Source organism: Anabrus simplex, chromosome 1 (assembly GCF_040414725.1).
Source record: "Anabrus simplex isolate iqAnaSimp1 chromosome 1, ASM4041472v1, whole genome shotgun sequence".
Lineage (NCBI taxonomy): Eukaryota > Metazoa > Arthropoda > Insecta > Orthoptera > Tettigoniidae > Anabrus > Anabrus simplex.
In genome coordinates this window covers 665,835,712-665,850,311 of record NC_090265.1, presented here as the reverse complement: position 1 = coordinate 665,850,311, position 14,600 = coordinate 665,835,712, and the positions used below count along the sequence as shown (strand labels likewise).

At 38.2% G+C, this 14,600-nt stretch overlaps 1 protein-coding gene across 1 annotated transcript in view; it reads right to left on the bottom strand.

Moving 5' to 3' along the window:
• Positions 1-1,383: 1,383 nt before the first annotated feature.
• Positions 1,384-14,600, bottom strand: part of LOC136857290 (zinc finger protein OZF) — a 113,954-nt gene continuing 100,737 nt past the window's right edge. The window contains exon 5 of the mRNA XM_067135827.2: positions 1,384-5,635. Within this exon, the coding sequence (XP_066991928.2) occupies positions 4,657-5,635 (979 nt within the window). The 3' untranslated portion in view covers positions 1,384-4,656. The remainder of the gene's footprint in view (positions 5,636-14,600) is intronic.

Genomic DNA, 14,600 nt, shown 5'->3' with positions numbered 1-14,600 from the left:
CTTTACCATAATGGAAACAGGTAAAATAAAAGGAAAGGGATAAATATTTATCACAGGCACTAGCGGCTTAGTAGTCATCAAAAACCTTATGCCATATGCACCAGAAAATAAGAACTGTTGACCAAGGGAGATCAAAAGAAAGTAGAAAAGGCTGAAGCCTGCTGCAAGCAAACAAAGACTAAAATACCAAACACAGTTGGGTCACCACTGATGGCCATGCTAGCTAACAAGATGTGAACCTCATCGGAAATGTAGAGTACAACTTGTTTCTGAATTTGAACCCTTTATTTATTTATTTCTCCACTTTTTGGTGGTTTTGAGTTAAGGGTACATATTCTGTCTTCTAACATAGAGCCTTCATTTTAGACAGAAATGGTACATCTCCGACCCCTCAAAGTTCTCTGTGTGATGACATAAGTTTTAACATTTAATGCAGAAACCGGACCTCTCCAGGAGATGGCCACTTTCTGCCTGTAACGATCAAGTTGATGTGATATATTCTCATTGAAAGAGAGTGCAAGTGTCACTGTTACTACGAGTTAAAATATGAAGTCTAGTGATGTTAGTGTTCCCATTGAAGGAAATAAATGTAAAAATGGTGTAGAGTGGAATACAAGCAGGAAGTAATTAAAAGAAGTAGAATCCGAGGCTCAGGATATGTGAACTATGCGGGAAAACCTGTAAGCCCCAGACAGCTGGAGAAAATTGTGAGTATTGACTATTGTGTGTTCTACAGGTTAGGTCTGTGTTTTCAACATACAAATTTCTGAAACATTTCCTCCTGGTTCATAAAATAGTGGTATTAACAATGAAAATAAATAGTGGTTTAATTAACCAGCTAGTGAAGTGTTCTAGGTTTTGAACTTTATATTGTATAATCATTTGTTGTGCCTAATTCTGCGAATATTACTGAATTTAGAAGAATATCTTTTAATCTTTTCAGTGCCCTAGAAAATGTTTTCAGCGTGTTTCACATGGTGATCAGGAAGAAATTCTTAGGAAATTTTATGACATGGATTGTAAAAACGTCAAGATGCCTATTTGCAATCATTCATAGAAATGTGTGCTATTAAACGAAGGAGGTCTTTAAAGAATCCTGATGATGAAACTAGAAAACCTGGATGCCAGAACTTCAAGTATTCAGTAAATTGTAGCAATGGACGTGTAGAAATTTGCAAAAAAAACTTTTTGAGTATCCACAGTATTTCAAAGCACAGAACTGCCAGGCTAGGAGCACTACTTGCAGCCAGGAAGAGTCCTAAGGACATGCAAGGGAAAGAGCGGTCAGGAAACGCTACGTCTGGTGAAACTGCTGCCATGGTGGAGGGCCACATCAAATCGTACACAACAAAAAAAGGAACACTATACAAGTGATGTTGAATTCTTTAATGCCAAACTTAATGTATTACTAATGCACAAATACTTCAAGGAGAAATATCCAAATGTTGCAGTTACCTACAGTTTCTTTGTGAAAATATTCCACGAGAGGTTCAACCTCTCATTTGGAAGACTACAAGTAAACACATGCTGTAAGTGTCAACAACTCAGTTTAAAACTCAAATCAAAGTTTCTAAATGATGCAGGGAAACGTGTGTCTGCAGCAGAACTAATAACTTACAAACGAAGAAGCTCCAAGTTTTACAAGCCCATTAAAAGAATTCATGAAAAATGTTTATCAAATAAAGAAGTTCTTGGAATTTCAATAGACTACATGCAAAACCTTGAATAACCTGATATCCCTGTGCAACAGGTTTTTGTGGGTCGATGACCTTCGATGTTAGGTCCCTTAAAACAACAAGCATCATCATCAAGCAACAGGTTTTCTACCTCAGGCAGTTGAATGTCAGTGTTTTAAACATTCATAATCTAAAAGACAACAGTGCTTTTTACATGTATCATGTACCATGCAAGGAAGGGTGCTAACGAAGTCTGTTCCTTTCTTCTTGATTATATACAATCAGATATCCCTCCTGAATGCCGTTGCTGGCAGGACCTAGTGTTTAGTGCACTATGTCTTCTGGTATGGGCTATAGCAATTTTGTTACTTTCATTACTTATCCTTTGCTTTGACAATACGAAAGTGACTGAGGTATGAGCGATGCTAGTAATGCCATTCTTTCTGCAGCCAGTCCCTGCTATGAATGGTGTGAAAATGTTGCTCATAGGGTTGGTTGGTGCATGCATCTCAGTGGGCTTGCAGACTGACATGTCATAGCAACTTCTGGCTCAATGAGGAAAGCAACAGGAAACTACCTCACTCATTTCCCTAGTATGCCTCTTCAGTGATGCCTAGGCCATCTATGACAGCTGATGGCAGAGCTGTTGAGGATCCAACCAGCCTTAGGGCTGAAGACTGAACATACATACACATCCCTCCTGAAGTGAAACATCTCTAGATTTTTTTCTGATGGGTGCTGGGGACAAAGCAAGGGCAACACAGTTGTCCAATTTTTAGATTCTTTAGTCTCTCTTCACAAATTTAAGATGGTCATCCATTACTTTCCCATGTGGGGCTTACCTAATGATTGAGATTTCGGATTGGCAAAGCCGAATATTAGAAAGATGGACAGGATATATTGTATTAAATAGAGTACATTGAATGTATTATTAAGTCAAGTAAAACAGACTTTTACATAAAGGTGATGGAAACAGTTGACATTCTTGAAATTGTCTCTCACTGCAGTCGCAAGGTCGCAATATTCCACATGATCAGAAGGTAGCATTTGCTGTACCAAGCTTTATGGAGTTTAATTACAGTGATATTTCCTGATATAAACTCCTTTCCACGTACCCTGCTGGGATGTTGGTGAAAGCTGTCATGTGGTTGCCAAGAACTACGTCGGCAGACTTATTCATCACAAGATCAAGTTAGCATGTACACCGCCATCAGCTCTATCAGATATGAAAGCGTATCCAAATGGAAAAGTTCCTATAAATCCAACAAAACTCAGTGACATAAAGCAGCTCCTTGATTACATCCCAGAGGAACACAAAGATTCCTACAGTGTTTTAAACTGGTCAGCTACTGTAGAGGCAGAAGTAATTAGTGATGACATGAAATTTTCACCAAAATCCATTCCAAATGTCTTTTTTATGCACAAATCAAGTTAACAGTTCTTTAATTTACTTCACTGTAGCAGTTTTCTTGAGAAATAAAGTTGGAATTATGTAAAAATACAAGATTTAATGTACACTTCCATAGAAAAAATCTGGTACCTATATTACAGAAAGTGGACTTCTCCGTCAAAGTTATGAGCATAAATCCAGGGAATCAAAGAGCCTAAGGAAAGACTACAGCAATAAAAGAATGCACTATCACCTAATTAAGAATTGGGGAAAGTATGAATCCATTTCATTTCATTTTGAATCGAACAGATATATTTTGTTGAATATCTCAAAATGCAGTGCTGTGGAGAAGTCCGGTTTCTGAAATAACTGATTCAATTGCCGAAAATACTATGAGGTGTTAGAAGATGGGATTCCTTTCATCTACCCCAGACCTATCCTATACGAAAAAAAAAGAGAAAATGCCACAAACTTAGACATATATTATGTTTCCAACTGCACTTTTCCTTAATGTTAACAAGGGACTGGAGAACACAGCAAAATCAGATTCACCTCCACACTTCCTGATATAATCTCCTTTCCACATGCCCTGCTGGGATGTTGCTGAAAACTGTCAAACATGGACTTAGCCCATATTCACAGCCAGATGCCCTCCCCAACACCAACCCTATGCCAAGGGATGTGGTTACCATTCCCTGTTTCTGTGGTGGTTGGTAGACATACTTCCTGAAACCACTGTGTATAAAAATTGTAAGCTATTTGTCATATATCTTATGAATAACAGATAGGATTCTACATTGCACGTGGTCACTATAGAAAGCTTTGTTTTCATATCTATGAGGAACTCATTAGTTTGTACCAGAAACTGGCAGATGGTAAGCAATATACAGCATGGCCCACCAAAGATTTTGCCTAAAATATCTTCTGGCTAGTTGAGGTTAGGAACAAGATTTCATCTAGGTGAATAAAATAATGTGGAATAAAGTACCACCAAGACAAGGATAAGTTGTTCTTTTAAAGGAAATGAGTCAATGAATACCCATTTCTGTCCCAAAAAAGAGCTGGTTGTAGGCAGTCACGTTTAGTAACACAATTATTTCCAGTCAAACATGTAACACTGGTGAAATGGGGTATTCAAGTGTGCACATTTCCAACGTGGTGATGTCGGCAGCTAGTAGTCCAAAAGTCAAGAAGGGTATGCAAGATTCTTATCTCTTGTTCATGTCAGTGGGGAGAGTTAACATATATCTGATGCTTCACCCTTATCATACAGAATTGAAACTGTGCATACTTCAATACTAATTTGCTGGTACCACCTGTCTGATGGAAATAATTGCATCACTGAATGTGGCTGTCTAAAACAAACTCTTTATGTGAGAAAAATCAGTACAGTTCAATTTGCTTATTAAAGAACAGGACACACATCACGTTCTCTTCACTGTTAATGACCTAGGTAACAACTGTCTAATGTTTTCTACAACTGCTCAAAATATATTATGCATATGCATATGTGGACTACCCTACAGAATTCTTTCAAAACCCAGTTTGAGGTAATTTTCGTTGAGGGATCGGACACAAGTTATGATTCTTCTACGGTTTATCTTCTTCAATAGGATCATTGGAAGGCACATCAGAGTTTCCTTCATGGGTCAATAGGTGATGTTTCAAGAATGATGGTCGTGTGAAAGATTTACCACATGTGGGACATACATGCGCATTGAGTCCAGAGTGAGTCTTGATGTGGGCACGAAGGACACTGCGATGAGTGAATTTCTCATTACATATTGCACATGACAACGTATTCACTCCTATATGAGATAACTTGTGGTACGTAAGTCCTCCACGCTGAGCGAAAGCCTTACCACACACTTTGCATACAAATGGCTTCTCCCCTGTGTGAACAACATAATGTTCGCGAACAGCACTGCGGCGCGAGAATCCCTTACCACATTTATCACAAGTAAAGGGTTTCAGGTCAGAGTGTGACCTCAGATGTTGCTTAACAGCAGATCGAGAAGCAAATGCTCGGGCGCAGATGTTGCAGGTGTACGGCTTGTTTCCACTATGTATATTACTGTGTTCTACCAAATGCGATAATCTGGTGTAAGTTCTTGAACATACTGAGCATGTATATCGCTTGTCATCCTTATGCGTTCGCTGATGTTTAGCTAGAAAGGATCTTTGAGGAAATGTCTTATTACATATAGTGCAAGAGTACGTTTTATCTTCCTTATGGATCACTTTATGGCATTTGAGATTCGCAAGTGTGTCGAATCTCTTCTCACACATGTCGCACTGAAAACATTTCACCTTGGTTCTCGGGCCTGTATCTGCAGTGCGGTAGAAACGCCTAGCAAGACCATTGTGACAAAGATGATACAAGTATGGCTTTGGTTGGTTAGTTTTAACTAAATAAGATTTGTTACAATGTTTGCATGAGAACATATTTCCACCGTCTTTCTCCCCCTCATCTGATTCAAAACCTGTTCGGGGTGCTGAAGAGTCACTGCACTCCGATTGTGGGAGGATTTCAATCAACTGTCCATCAGAAACAGATGACCCGTCCAACCTGAAAATTTAACAACACAAAGCCGTACAATTAAACTACATAATACAGTGTTATATATCAAGTACAAGACAACATAAACAGGAGACCAGGAGAGCAGTATGTTTCAAGATTATTACACTTTCTTGAATTTCCAAATACTCCAGAAAAATTGGTTCTATCTGCATAGTGAGCCAATACGGTCTGTTATTTCTCCTTCGCATTAATCTATACACATAAAACTGTAATTTTCTCTGAACACTTCACATTTTTGCTTCACTGTTCATCTTTACCTCGGATTAAGTATAAAAATGTTAATATAAATGGTCTGTTATTGGACATTATAAATTTTCCAACTAACTCATTCCTGGTTGCCAGCACTTCTACTCAGTGTGCTAAGTTGGGCAAATCAGTTGGCAAAAAGCACACCCAGCAAGGCGCATGGCCAGTGCATACCGTGGAGGCCAGTGCATAGGCTACTTTAAGCCACCAGCAGTACCAATGCACTATGAGAGACCCTGTCTCATTACCAAAAATTGATGCCTGCTTGGCTATCAGATGATAGAGAAGTTGATTCCCATGAGAAACATAAAATATTTGTCCTAATTGAGTAAATTTATAATACCAATATAAATGGTCCGTTATTGGACTATACATTTTCCAGCTAACTCATTCCTGGTTGCCGGTGCTTCACCCCAGTGTGCTAAGTTGGGCTCATTTATAATGCAAAATTGGCAATTGGCAGCATATATACAACTACAGTAAAATATTTTTAGAGTTCCTAGGAAGATAAGTACAAGAAAAGTTTTGATTAATATGCATGACCTTATATAAATGAATATACAGTATAATCACAAACAAACATCACCAGGAAGTTTATAATGGTTATGCAATAACAGGTGCAAAAGACCAAAGATTTATTCACCTTTCCCCTTGCATGTGCTACTTTAAGTAGAGGAAAAAATAAAGATAATTATCTTTACAGTAGGATTGCCAACTCTGAAACACACAATTACCAGCAGCCCCCTCACAAATTTCCTATGAGACATGTGTCCTTAGTTCAGCCCATGAGTAGGTGCATTCACAGAGTTAGAAGTTATGCAAAAAGAGTTTTGTAAATTCACTAATAGCAACAATAGGTAGCCTTACACAATAAGACAAAAAGAAAAGAGAAACTACTCAGCATAGTTATTACTATGCCTACTTTCATTACACATTATATACTCTTTATAAAACATTTTCAAAACTGATAGATAATTGTAATTGAATCCTTGAAATACCATGAAATGTGACTGAAAACAGATTTCAGAAATTAGAGTTACTTTCAACAAGGAAAAAAAAAGCCTTGAGAAGTCATTTTTATTCTCAACTAATCTATTAAATTCCATATATTGATGTTCAGAACCAGGCTGTTCCAAGTCCCATTTATTTCATTTTACAGTAGAAGCGATTTCATTTTAGAGCAGTCAATTTATGCCCTATTTATTATCATAGGCTGACCTTGTGACTTTATTAGGTTCCTATGGAATTATAAGATATATTAATGAACAAACTATTCCAAACATTGGAAATTAATAGGCCACAGGGAGATGGTAGTGATGGGCTTAGAATAAAAAGGCTTACAGAAATAGATTTACTTCAGAGATGAAGACCATAGAACATTCATATCAGATATATTCATTTGAACAAATAATTGCAATATATCATTATTCTCAATTTCTGACATCATTGATACAAGTTTCACTTCAGGAAACAGTTCCATACCTCTTTGTCTTCTAATGAAAAATACTTGTAAAGTGACTTAATGTCCTTCATCATTATGTGGCTCAAGTGGCAGCGCACTGGCCTCTCACTGCTGGGTCCTGTGGTTCAATTCCCGGTCATTCTATGTGAAATTTGTGCTGCACAAAGCGGAGGCGGGTGGGCTTTTTTCCGGGTACTCCGGTTTTCTCTGTCATATTTTGTTCCAGCAAGTCTCCAATATTACTTCATTTCATCTGTCATTCACTAATCATTGCTCCAGAAGAGTGTGACAGGCTTCGGGAGCCGGCACAATTCCTATCCTCGCCGCTAGATGGGGCTTCATTCATTCCATTCCTGACCCGGTCGAATGACTGTAAACAGGCTGTGGATTTTCATTTTCATAATTTTTGCATCGGGGGCGTAATGGGAGTGTGATGCGTCGTTGTAATCCATCTTGCAACAATAACATAAGGACTCGGCAAGTTTGAGTCCTCTAGCCTCTCACACTCCAACTCCAAGCACGTAACCTACAAGAGGTGCCCCCGTTAAGCCGAGCAACCCAGCGGAAGGTTCGGGTAACCAATCCCAGCGGGAAGCTGGGTCGGCGAGCCGATCAGTGCGGGAGGATCACCAATCCGTCAATGAAGCAGGCGTGGTGATTATGCTTCACATCCTTTAAGTCAAAAGACAATGAGTGACATTAAGGTGAAATTCCTACATTCCGGAGGTAAAATAGCCCCACAATCGGATCTCCGGGTGGGTGCTACTTTGATGTCCCGTGAAAGAGAAACAACCACAGGAAAAATCCAAACCTACCAGCTCTGCACGTACAACTGTCGTTCTCTATTAAGCAATGACAGATTAGAAGAGCTCGAAGATGAACTTGGAAAGATCAACTGGAGCGTAATCGGTCTATCTGAAGTACGCCGTAAAGGAGAAGGGTGTTACCTTTTGAATTCTGGTAATTTGTTCTATTACTGTGGTGAACCAGAAGGAGGGCTTAATGGAGTAGGATTCCTAATCAACCGACATCTCGTGAACAAGGTCTCTGTATTAGAAGGTACTTCAAGTAGAATTGCGCGATTAGTTCTAAAACTCTCTAAGAGATACAAAATACACATTGTGCAAGCATATGCGCCCACATCAAGCCACTCTGACGAGGAGTTAGAATTCTTTTATGAGAGTCTACATGAAACCTGTGAGAAGGGGAGTGACTGTCACTTTCAAATAGTAATGGGTGACTTCAATGCGAAGGTTGGAACCTGTAAGACAGGTGAAACTGTTATTGGAAACTATGGGATAGACGAGAGAAATGAGAGAGGGGAGAGATTGGTCCAGTTTGCCGAGTACACCAACATGCGTATAATGAACACATTCTTTAAGAAACACCCAGGGCGTAAATGGACATGGAGAAGTCCCAATTTTGAATTTACCAACGAGATCGATTTTGTTCTCTGTAACATCCCTCAAATTATTAAAGATGTATCAGTCCTCAACAGATTCAATACTGGTAGTGACCACCGACTAGTAAGGGCTAGAGCCGAGTTAAACATTAGGGAACATCGACTTAAACTAGTGCGGGAGAAAAAGAAACAAATAAATCTTAAACATCTAGAAGAAAATAAAGAGAAATTCCATCAAGCCCTTCAACAAAGCCTACATGACACAACTGGTGAAAATCTGGCAAAAATGCTAATGGATACGGCTGAAGTAATTGGAGGGTTGAAAAAGAATAACACTCGTGATAAGAAACTCAGTGACGATACCAAGAACCTGCTAAAGAGGAGGAGAGAAATGAAAATTCAGTCTGACTGTGACAAAATACAGTACTCTGAGCTGTGCAAAACCATAAGAAAGAGAATTAAAGCCGACTTAAAGAAATTCAACGAAGATACTCTGAGAACTTGCTTATCTGAAAAAACAAGTTTGAAGTCTGCTAAAAGGAAGCTACAGATCGGGAAGAAGCAATTAATTGCATTAGATGGGGACAACGGACGAATTACTGATAGGGAAGAACTTCTTGAGTTCATCAGGAACTTTTATAGCAAGTTGTACGAGAAGGCTGATGATAACCTGTCCTTGCCTGACTTATCCAACATTTCCCAAGTCCCGGAAGTTCTCCCATCTGAGATCAGACATGCTATAAACAGTATGAAAAAAGAATCAGTCGCAGGTAGCGATAACCTTTCAGTTAGCGTTCTCAAACTTGCTGGTGATGAAACTCTAAGCCACTTGGCAAAAATATTCACGTCTTGCCTACACAATGCATTCATCCCTCCATCTTGGAACAGAGCAATGATAATTCTCCTGCACAAAAAAGGGAATATACACGACATCAGAAACTATCGTCCTATTAGTTTGCTTTCTGTCCTTTACAAGGTTTTCACCAAGGTACTGACAAATAGAATCAGTTCAACGCTTGATTTTGCCCAGCCAATTGAACAAGCAGGTTTCCGCCGAGGTTTTGGAACAATCGACCATATACTCACCCTTCGTGAAGTTATCAGCAGAAGTAATGAATATCAAATGCCGCTCTGTCTAGCCTTTGTGGACTTTGAAAAGGCTTTTGACTCGGTGAGCCACGCTGCTGTTATGCAAGCCTTAGCTGAACACGGCGTCGATGCTGCCTACATAAGAGTTCTCCAGCATATCTACGAAACCTCTTCAGCCTTCGTGAACATCAATGTGCCAACCACGGATTTTCCCATTCAAAGAGGTGTTAAGCAAGGCGACCCCATATCTCCCAAGCTGTTCTCAGCCGTATTAGAAATGGCCATGTCAAAAATCAACTGGCAAAGCACAGGAATCAAAATCAATGGGAAAAGGCTGAACAATTTAAGGTTTGCAGACGACATTACACTTTTGGCCAACGACATCGATGAACTACAAACTCTAATAAATGATCTTGTCTCAGCCTGTCAAAAAGTGGGACTATCCATGAACCTTTCTAAAACCAAAGTAATGCTTAACAAGTGGGCCCCAGCAGGAAAGCTGCATGTGGGAAACACCACTTTACAACAGGTCAATGAATTTGTCTATCTTGGGCAACTTGTAAACATGAAAGGGGACTTAAGACCGGAAATCTTCCGACGTATCAAACTAGGATGGCAAGCCTACGGAAGAAATTCTTCAGTCTTCAAATCCAACATGCCACCCCACCTAAAGAAGATAGTCTTTGACCAGAGTGTTCTCCCCGTACTGACTTATGGTTGTGAAACCTGGACATTGAGCGAGTTTGTTAAGCAAAAACTCAGAACAACCCAAAGAGCTATGGAACGATTCATGCTAGGCTTGACGAAGAAAGACAGGAAGAGAGCAGATTACATCAGGTCAGTCACGAAGGTCAGTGACATTTTAGAAAGGGTATTTACCCTAAAATGGCAGTGGGCAGGCCATGTTGCTCGGAGAACTGATGGTAGGTGGACAAAGCTTGTGCTTGAGTGGTGTCCGAAAGATCATCTCAGACCAAGGGGAAGACCACCAGACAGATGGGATAAAGACATCCGGAAGATTACTGGGATCAATTGGCAGAACATCGCTCAAGACCGTCCCAGATGGAGAGACCTCATGAAAACCTTCCTTGCTTTGGACTTAAAGAGGCCACATCGTAAAAACGATTGAATATGGCTGATAGTGATAGTGATAGTGAATTTTTGCATCAATTTTACAGCTTGCAGTGCTAATTACTTTCAGTTGTGGTAATGTGGTAAGCTTACAGTAGAATTAGACTTTTTGTTAGTGTGCACTAATATGTTAACTCCATTTAAATCAGTATCTGAAAATGAGATCTGTATTTCACTGAATTACTACCTTTTCATATTGTATATGCTTTAATTTCAAGTATGGCACTTTGTTTAGATTTGATTTTAGAGTGACAGATTTAAACTCAAATTTAAAACCATCTTTTGGTACCACTGACTAACTTTGAATGTCTTAATTGACCTATAGTTCAGAATAACTCTGAACACAGACAATGGAGTTCCATGTTTCTAACATGGCATTCTATAACTGCATGTATTGAATCAACCTCTTAAAACAGCACAACGACCAGATTCTTGGTATATATGTTCTATAATGTTTATGTTATGGTTGTCATTTTCAAAAAAAATAATTAAAGCAATGGTCATGTGTCTGGCGTTATGTTGGTACTGTGATTCTCGGACTAGGAAGAGTATGGTCTGGAAATTTAAAAAAATATATGGATGTAGAACAAAACAGTTCTGTTGATATCGGGTGGTTAAAATGGATCTCCTAGCTTCACAACTAATATTTTAATAAAAATAAAGAATAGCATGCTTATAAACAATCGATATGTCATTTAAAATTTTCTCTTTTACCCACTCTTGCTTTCACAAACGATACAATCAAATGATTTTGTTCTCAACAGTGTTGCTGAAAACCTGCTCAACAACCATATTGAACTATTTCTTTTACTTGAGGACAATTGCCTCAAGTACATTTTTCTTAGAAATATTTGGCAGTAAGTGTATTATCTTAAACAAGAGAAGGTTTTACTTCACACAGTAGATACAATAATTTGTCAATCCGCAGTTCAAAATCACATGCAACTTGTCTTTGCAAATACAGCTTTTCGCTGTGTGTGTGTGTATATATTGCACCCTTCCTGCGTCCAGGTGAGGACGCATGAGATCCAGACTAGCTCTTGCTATAACTATTATTTGACGACTAAGGTTCATGGGCTATGAGTTCCGCAAGAGAAAGTACGCCGGTTGGTTAATGGCAAGCTCTAACCTACGTCAAAGGACGTCTCCTACACATATCTAGTTAGGTACCATACGCATATTAGTCACTAGAGAAATCGCCGGTAACTTAAGATAGCGCAATCTTACAACTAACACTTATCCTAAGAAGACATTGAAAGAATTGTGATGTTTCACTATTCCATATTTATTAGACTATCAACTCACATAATAAAAGGAAAGTTCATTTTAAAACCCAATCAAATGCATAATACTCAAGGTAAATGACCCTGTATTGCTCTTAGAGTTCCTGTTCATTACTTATGTTTCTCGAAATTCAGGTCATCCGACCTCCGCTGATTCATTCATTCAGTGTACAGTGGTATGACATTACTAAATCAAAACAGTAAGAACAGTTGAGCTTGTGAGGTTAATAAAATATAAAAGAATTCTAGACCTCAATCACTTCATCTTATCAGTCCCTTGGCCTCTCAGAATTATTGAATATTAAAAACGAAATATCATATGACATCTAGGAATCATTTGTAAAATTAAAAGTTTCAATTACATGAAATACACCTAATAAGTTTGGAGACATTAGGTTGAGTAACACAAATGAAAATAAAAACATTAGATGGAACGATATTGAAAAGAAATAAACGTTAAATTAAGTAACTTTGAAAATATTGGATGCATCCAGTTGAATGAAAATAAAAGAAAATTATATCAACTACTATTTACAGTAACTCAGATTAGAGCCTCTCAAGAAAATGTTAAACGCACTCAGAAGTATCAAATGAAAATTCAGTTAAGTATGGAATCTATTCTGCTTGGAGATCAATTACTCTTCAAATAAATGCAAAATTCCGTCAGTTAATACCTATCTCTTACACATTTAGTAAAATGCATGTTATTCTAGGCTGCATTAAACGCTTGTGTCCATACCAGTTGAAATTTTCAAGGGAAATCATTTATATTCTTCTCACAACTTCGGCTAGATAGTACGTATTCATATGCTTTGCAGTTCAAATATCATATTTACGTATTCATATGCTTCGCAGTTCCTCATATTTCTTTGTATCATCCACCGTAAGTTAAGCTATGTCCACTACAAGTCGTAATCATTCTTAAAAATAATATTATCGTAAGGCTTAACTCATAAACTCTAGGTAATATCACCTTAATTCATGGTTAAAAATTAACTTAAATGCGCATTTGGTCGCAAGAAACGTCATCACACATATCTTACTAAATTACTACCAAACATACCACAAGTGGAAACTCTAGCTGGATGGAAGACTATCTTCAACTAAAAATCCTTGTATGAATAAATAAGTCACCAGCGATCTGTCAAGTAGCTTGAATATTATCCGAAGTAAGGTTATAAACTGTGAGAGTTCTCAAAATTATCCGAAATAATTCAGTGAAGGCTTAAATATTATTATGACTACCAGCATGACTCTTTAGATGATCCTAAACATAGATAATGACACTACTCTGTCAGTGTTGAGATCGTATCCTAAGCTATGTGGGAATGCATAGGATTAAAAACTATCATTTGGAAGTGGCAAGGATTCAATATCAATCTCAGAAAGTATCACTTGGAAATAACACCTTTTCATATGTGACAACTATGACCAATTTCTCGAAGAAAATAAATAAATATCACCATCATTAGTCCATAATTCTTATTCCATTATTCTAATATACCAATTATCATTTTATACTTCACGTAGAAAAAGCCTTTCACTAATATATATGCACATCAACTCGTTAAACTAAACGCAAATCGTGCCACAATATTCTCAAAATATCACATTACTTCCTACCGTCATAGTGTCAAGTAAAACATTTCAACTCTGAGAAATGCTATGCCATATTTCATCATAAACACTTCCTAAATGCGATCTCTTACCGTGTAATCTCAATTATATAATCACACCCATGCATTAATATCAACTTCACACTTTACGCTTCACTGATAATAGCAATAACACGAACTATTTCCAATCACACATCATTGAAAGTATTTCGATCGAATATCACTGGGTGACTACGCCTACAAATGGATCTGACGTTACACACAGATGAATACCTACTTCCTATAACCTCATCTTGACGTTCACCTATGCACTGGTTTCGCACTGTACTACATATATCAACATTCACCTAATGAAAGAAAAGGTTTCTTACTTACGAAAACGACTTTTAAAGGACTTAGCTTTACTTAGAGTGGTCTCGTTGTCATCTCGTCTCTGGTCATCGGAGGTTTGGCTCTCGTTTCATGGTTCTTTAACGAGTGTTTGGGTTCATCGTAGCTCCTCACAGCTGGTTACCAGTCATCCGGGCTGATCAACATCGAATTGCCTCGCCATGGTCCAAGTAGCGCTGCCCTGAATTTTTTACAACATCATAATGGAGTCTCTCATGTATGGAACAGAACAACAACAAAATAGGTCATTCATTGTGGTCATCCTTCAATTAATACATGTCTTGGGATGCTTATTATATGTAGGTTCTGTTGTGGTACAATTTATTTCGATATG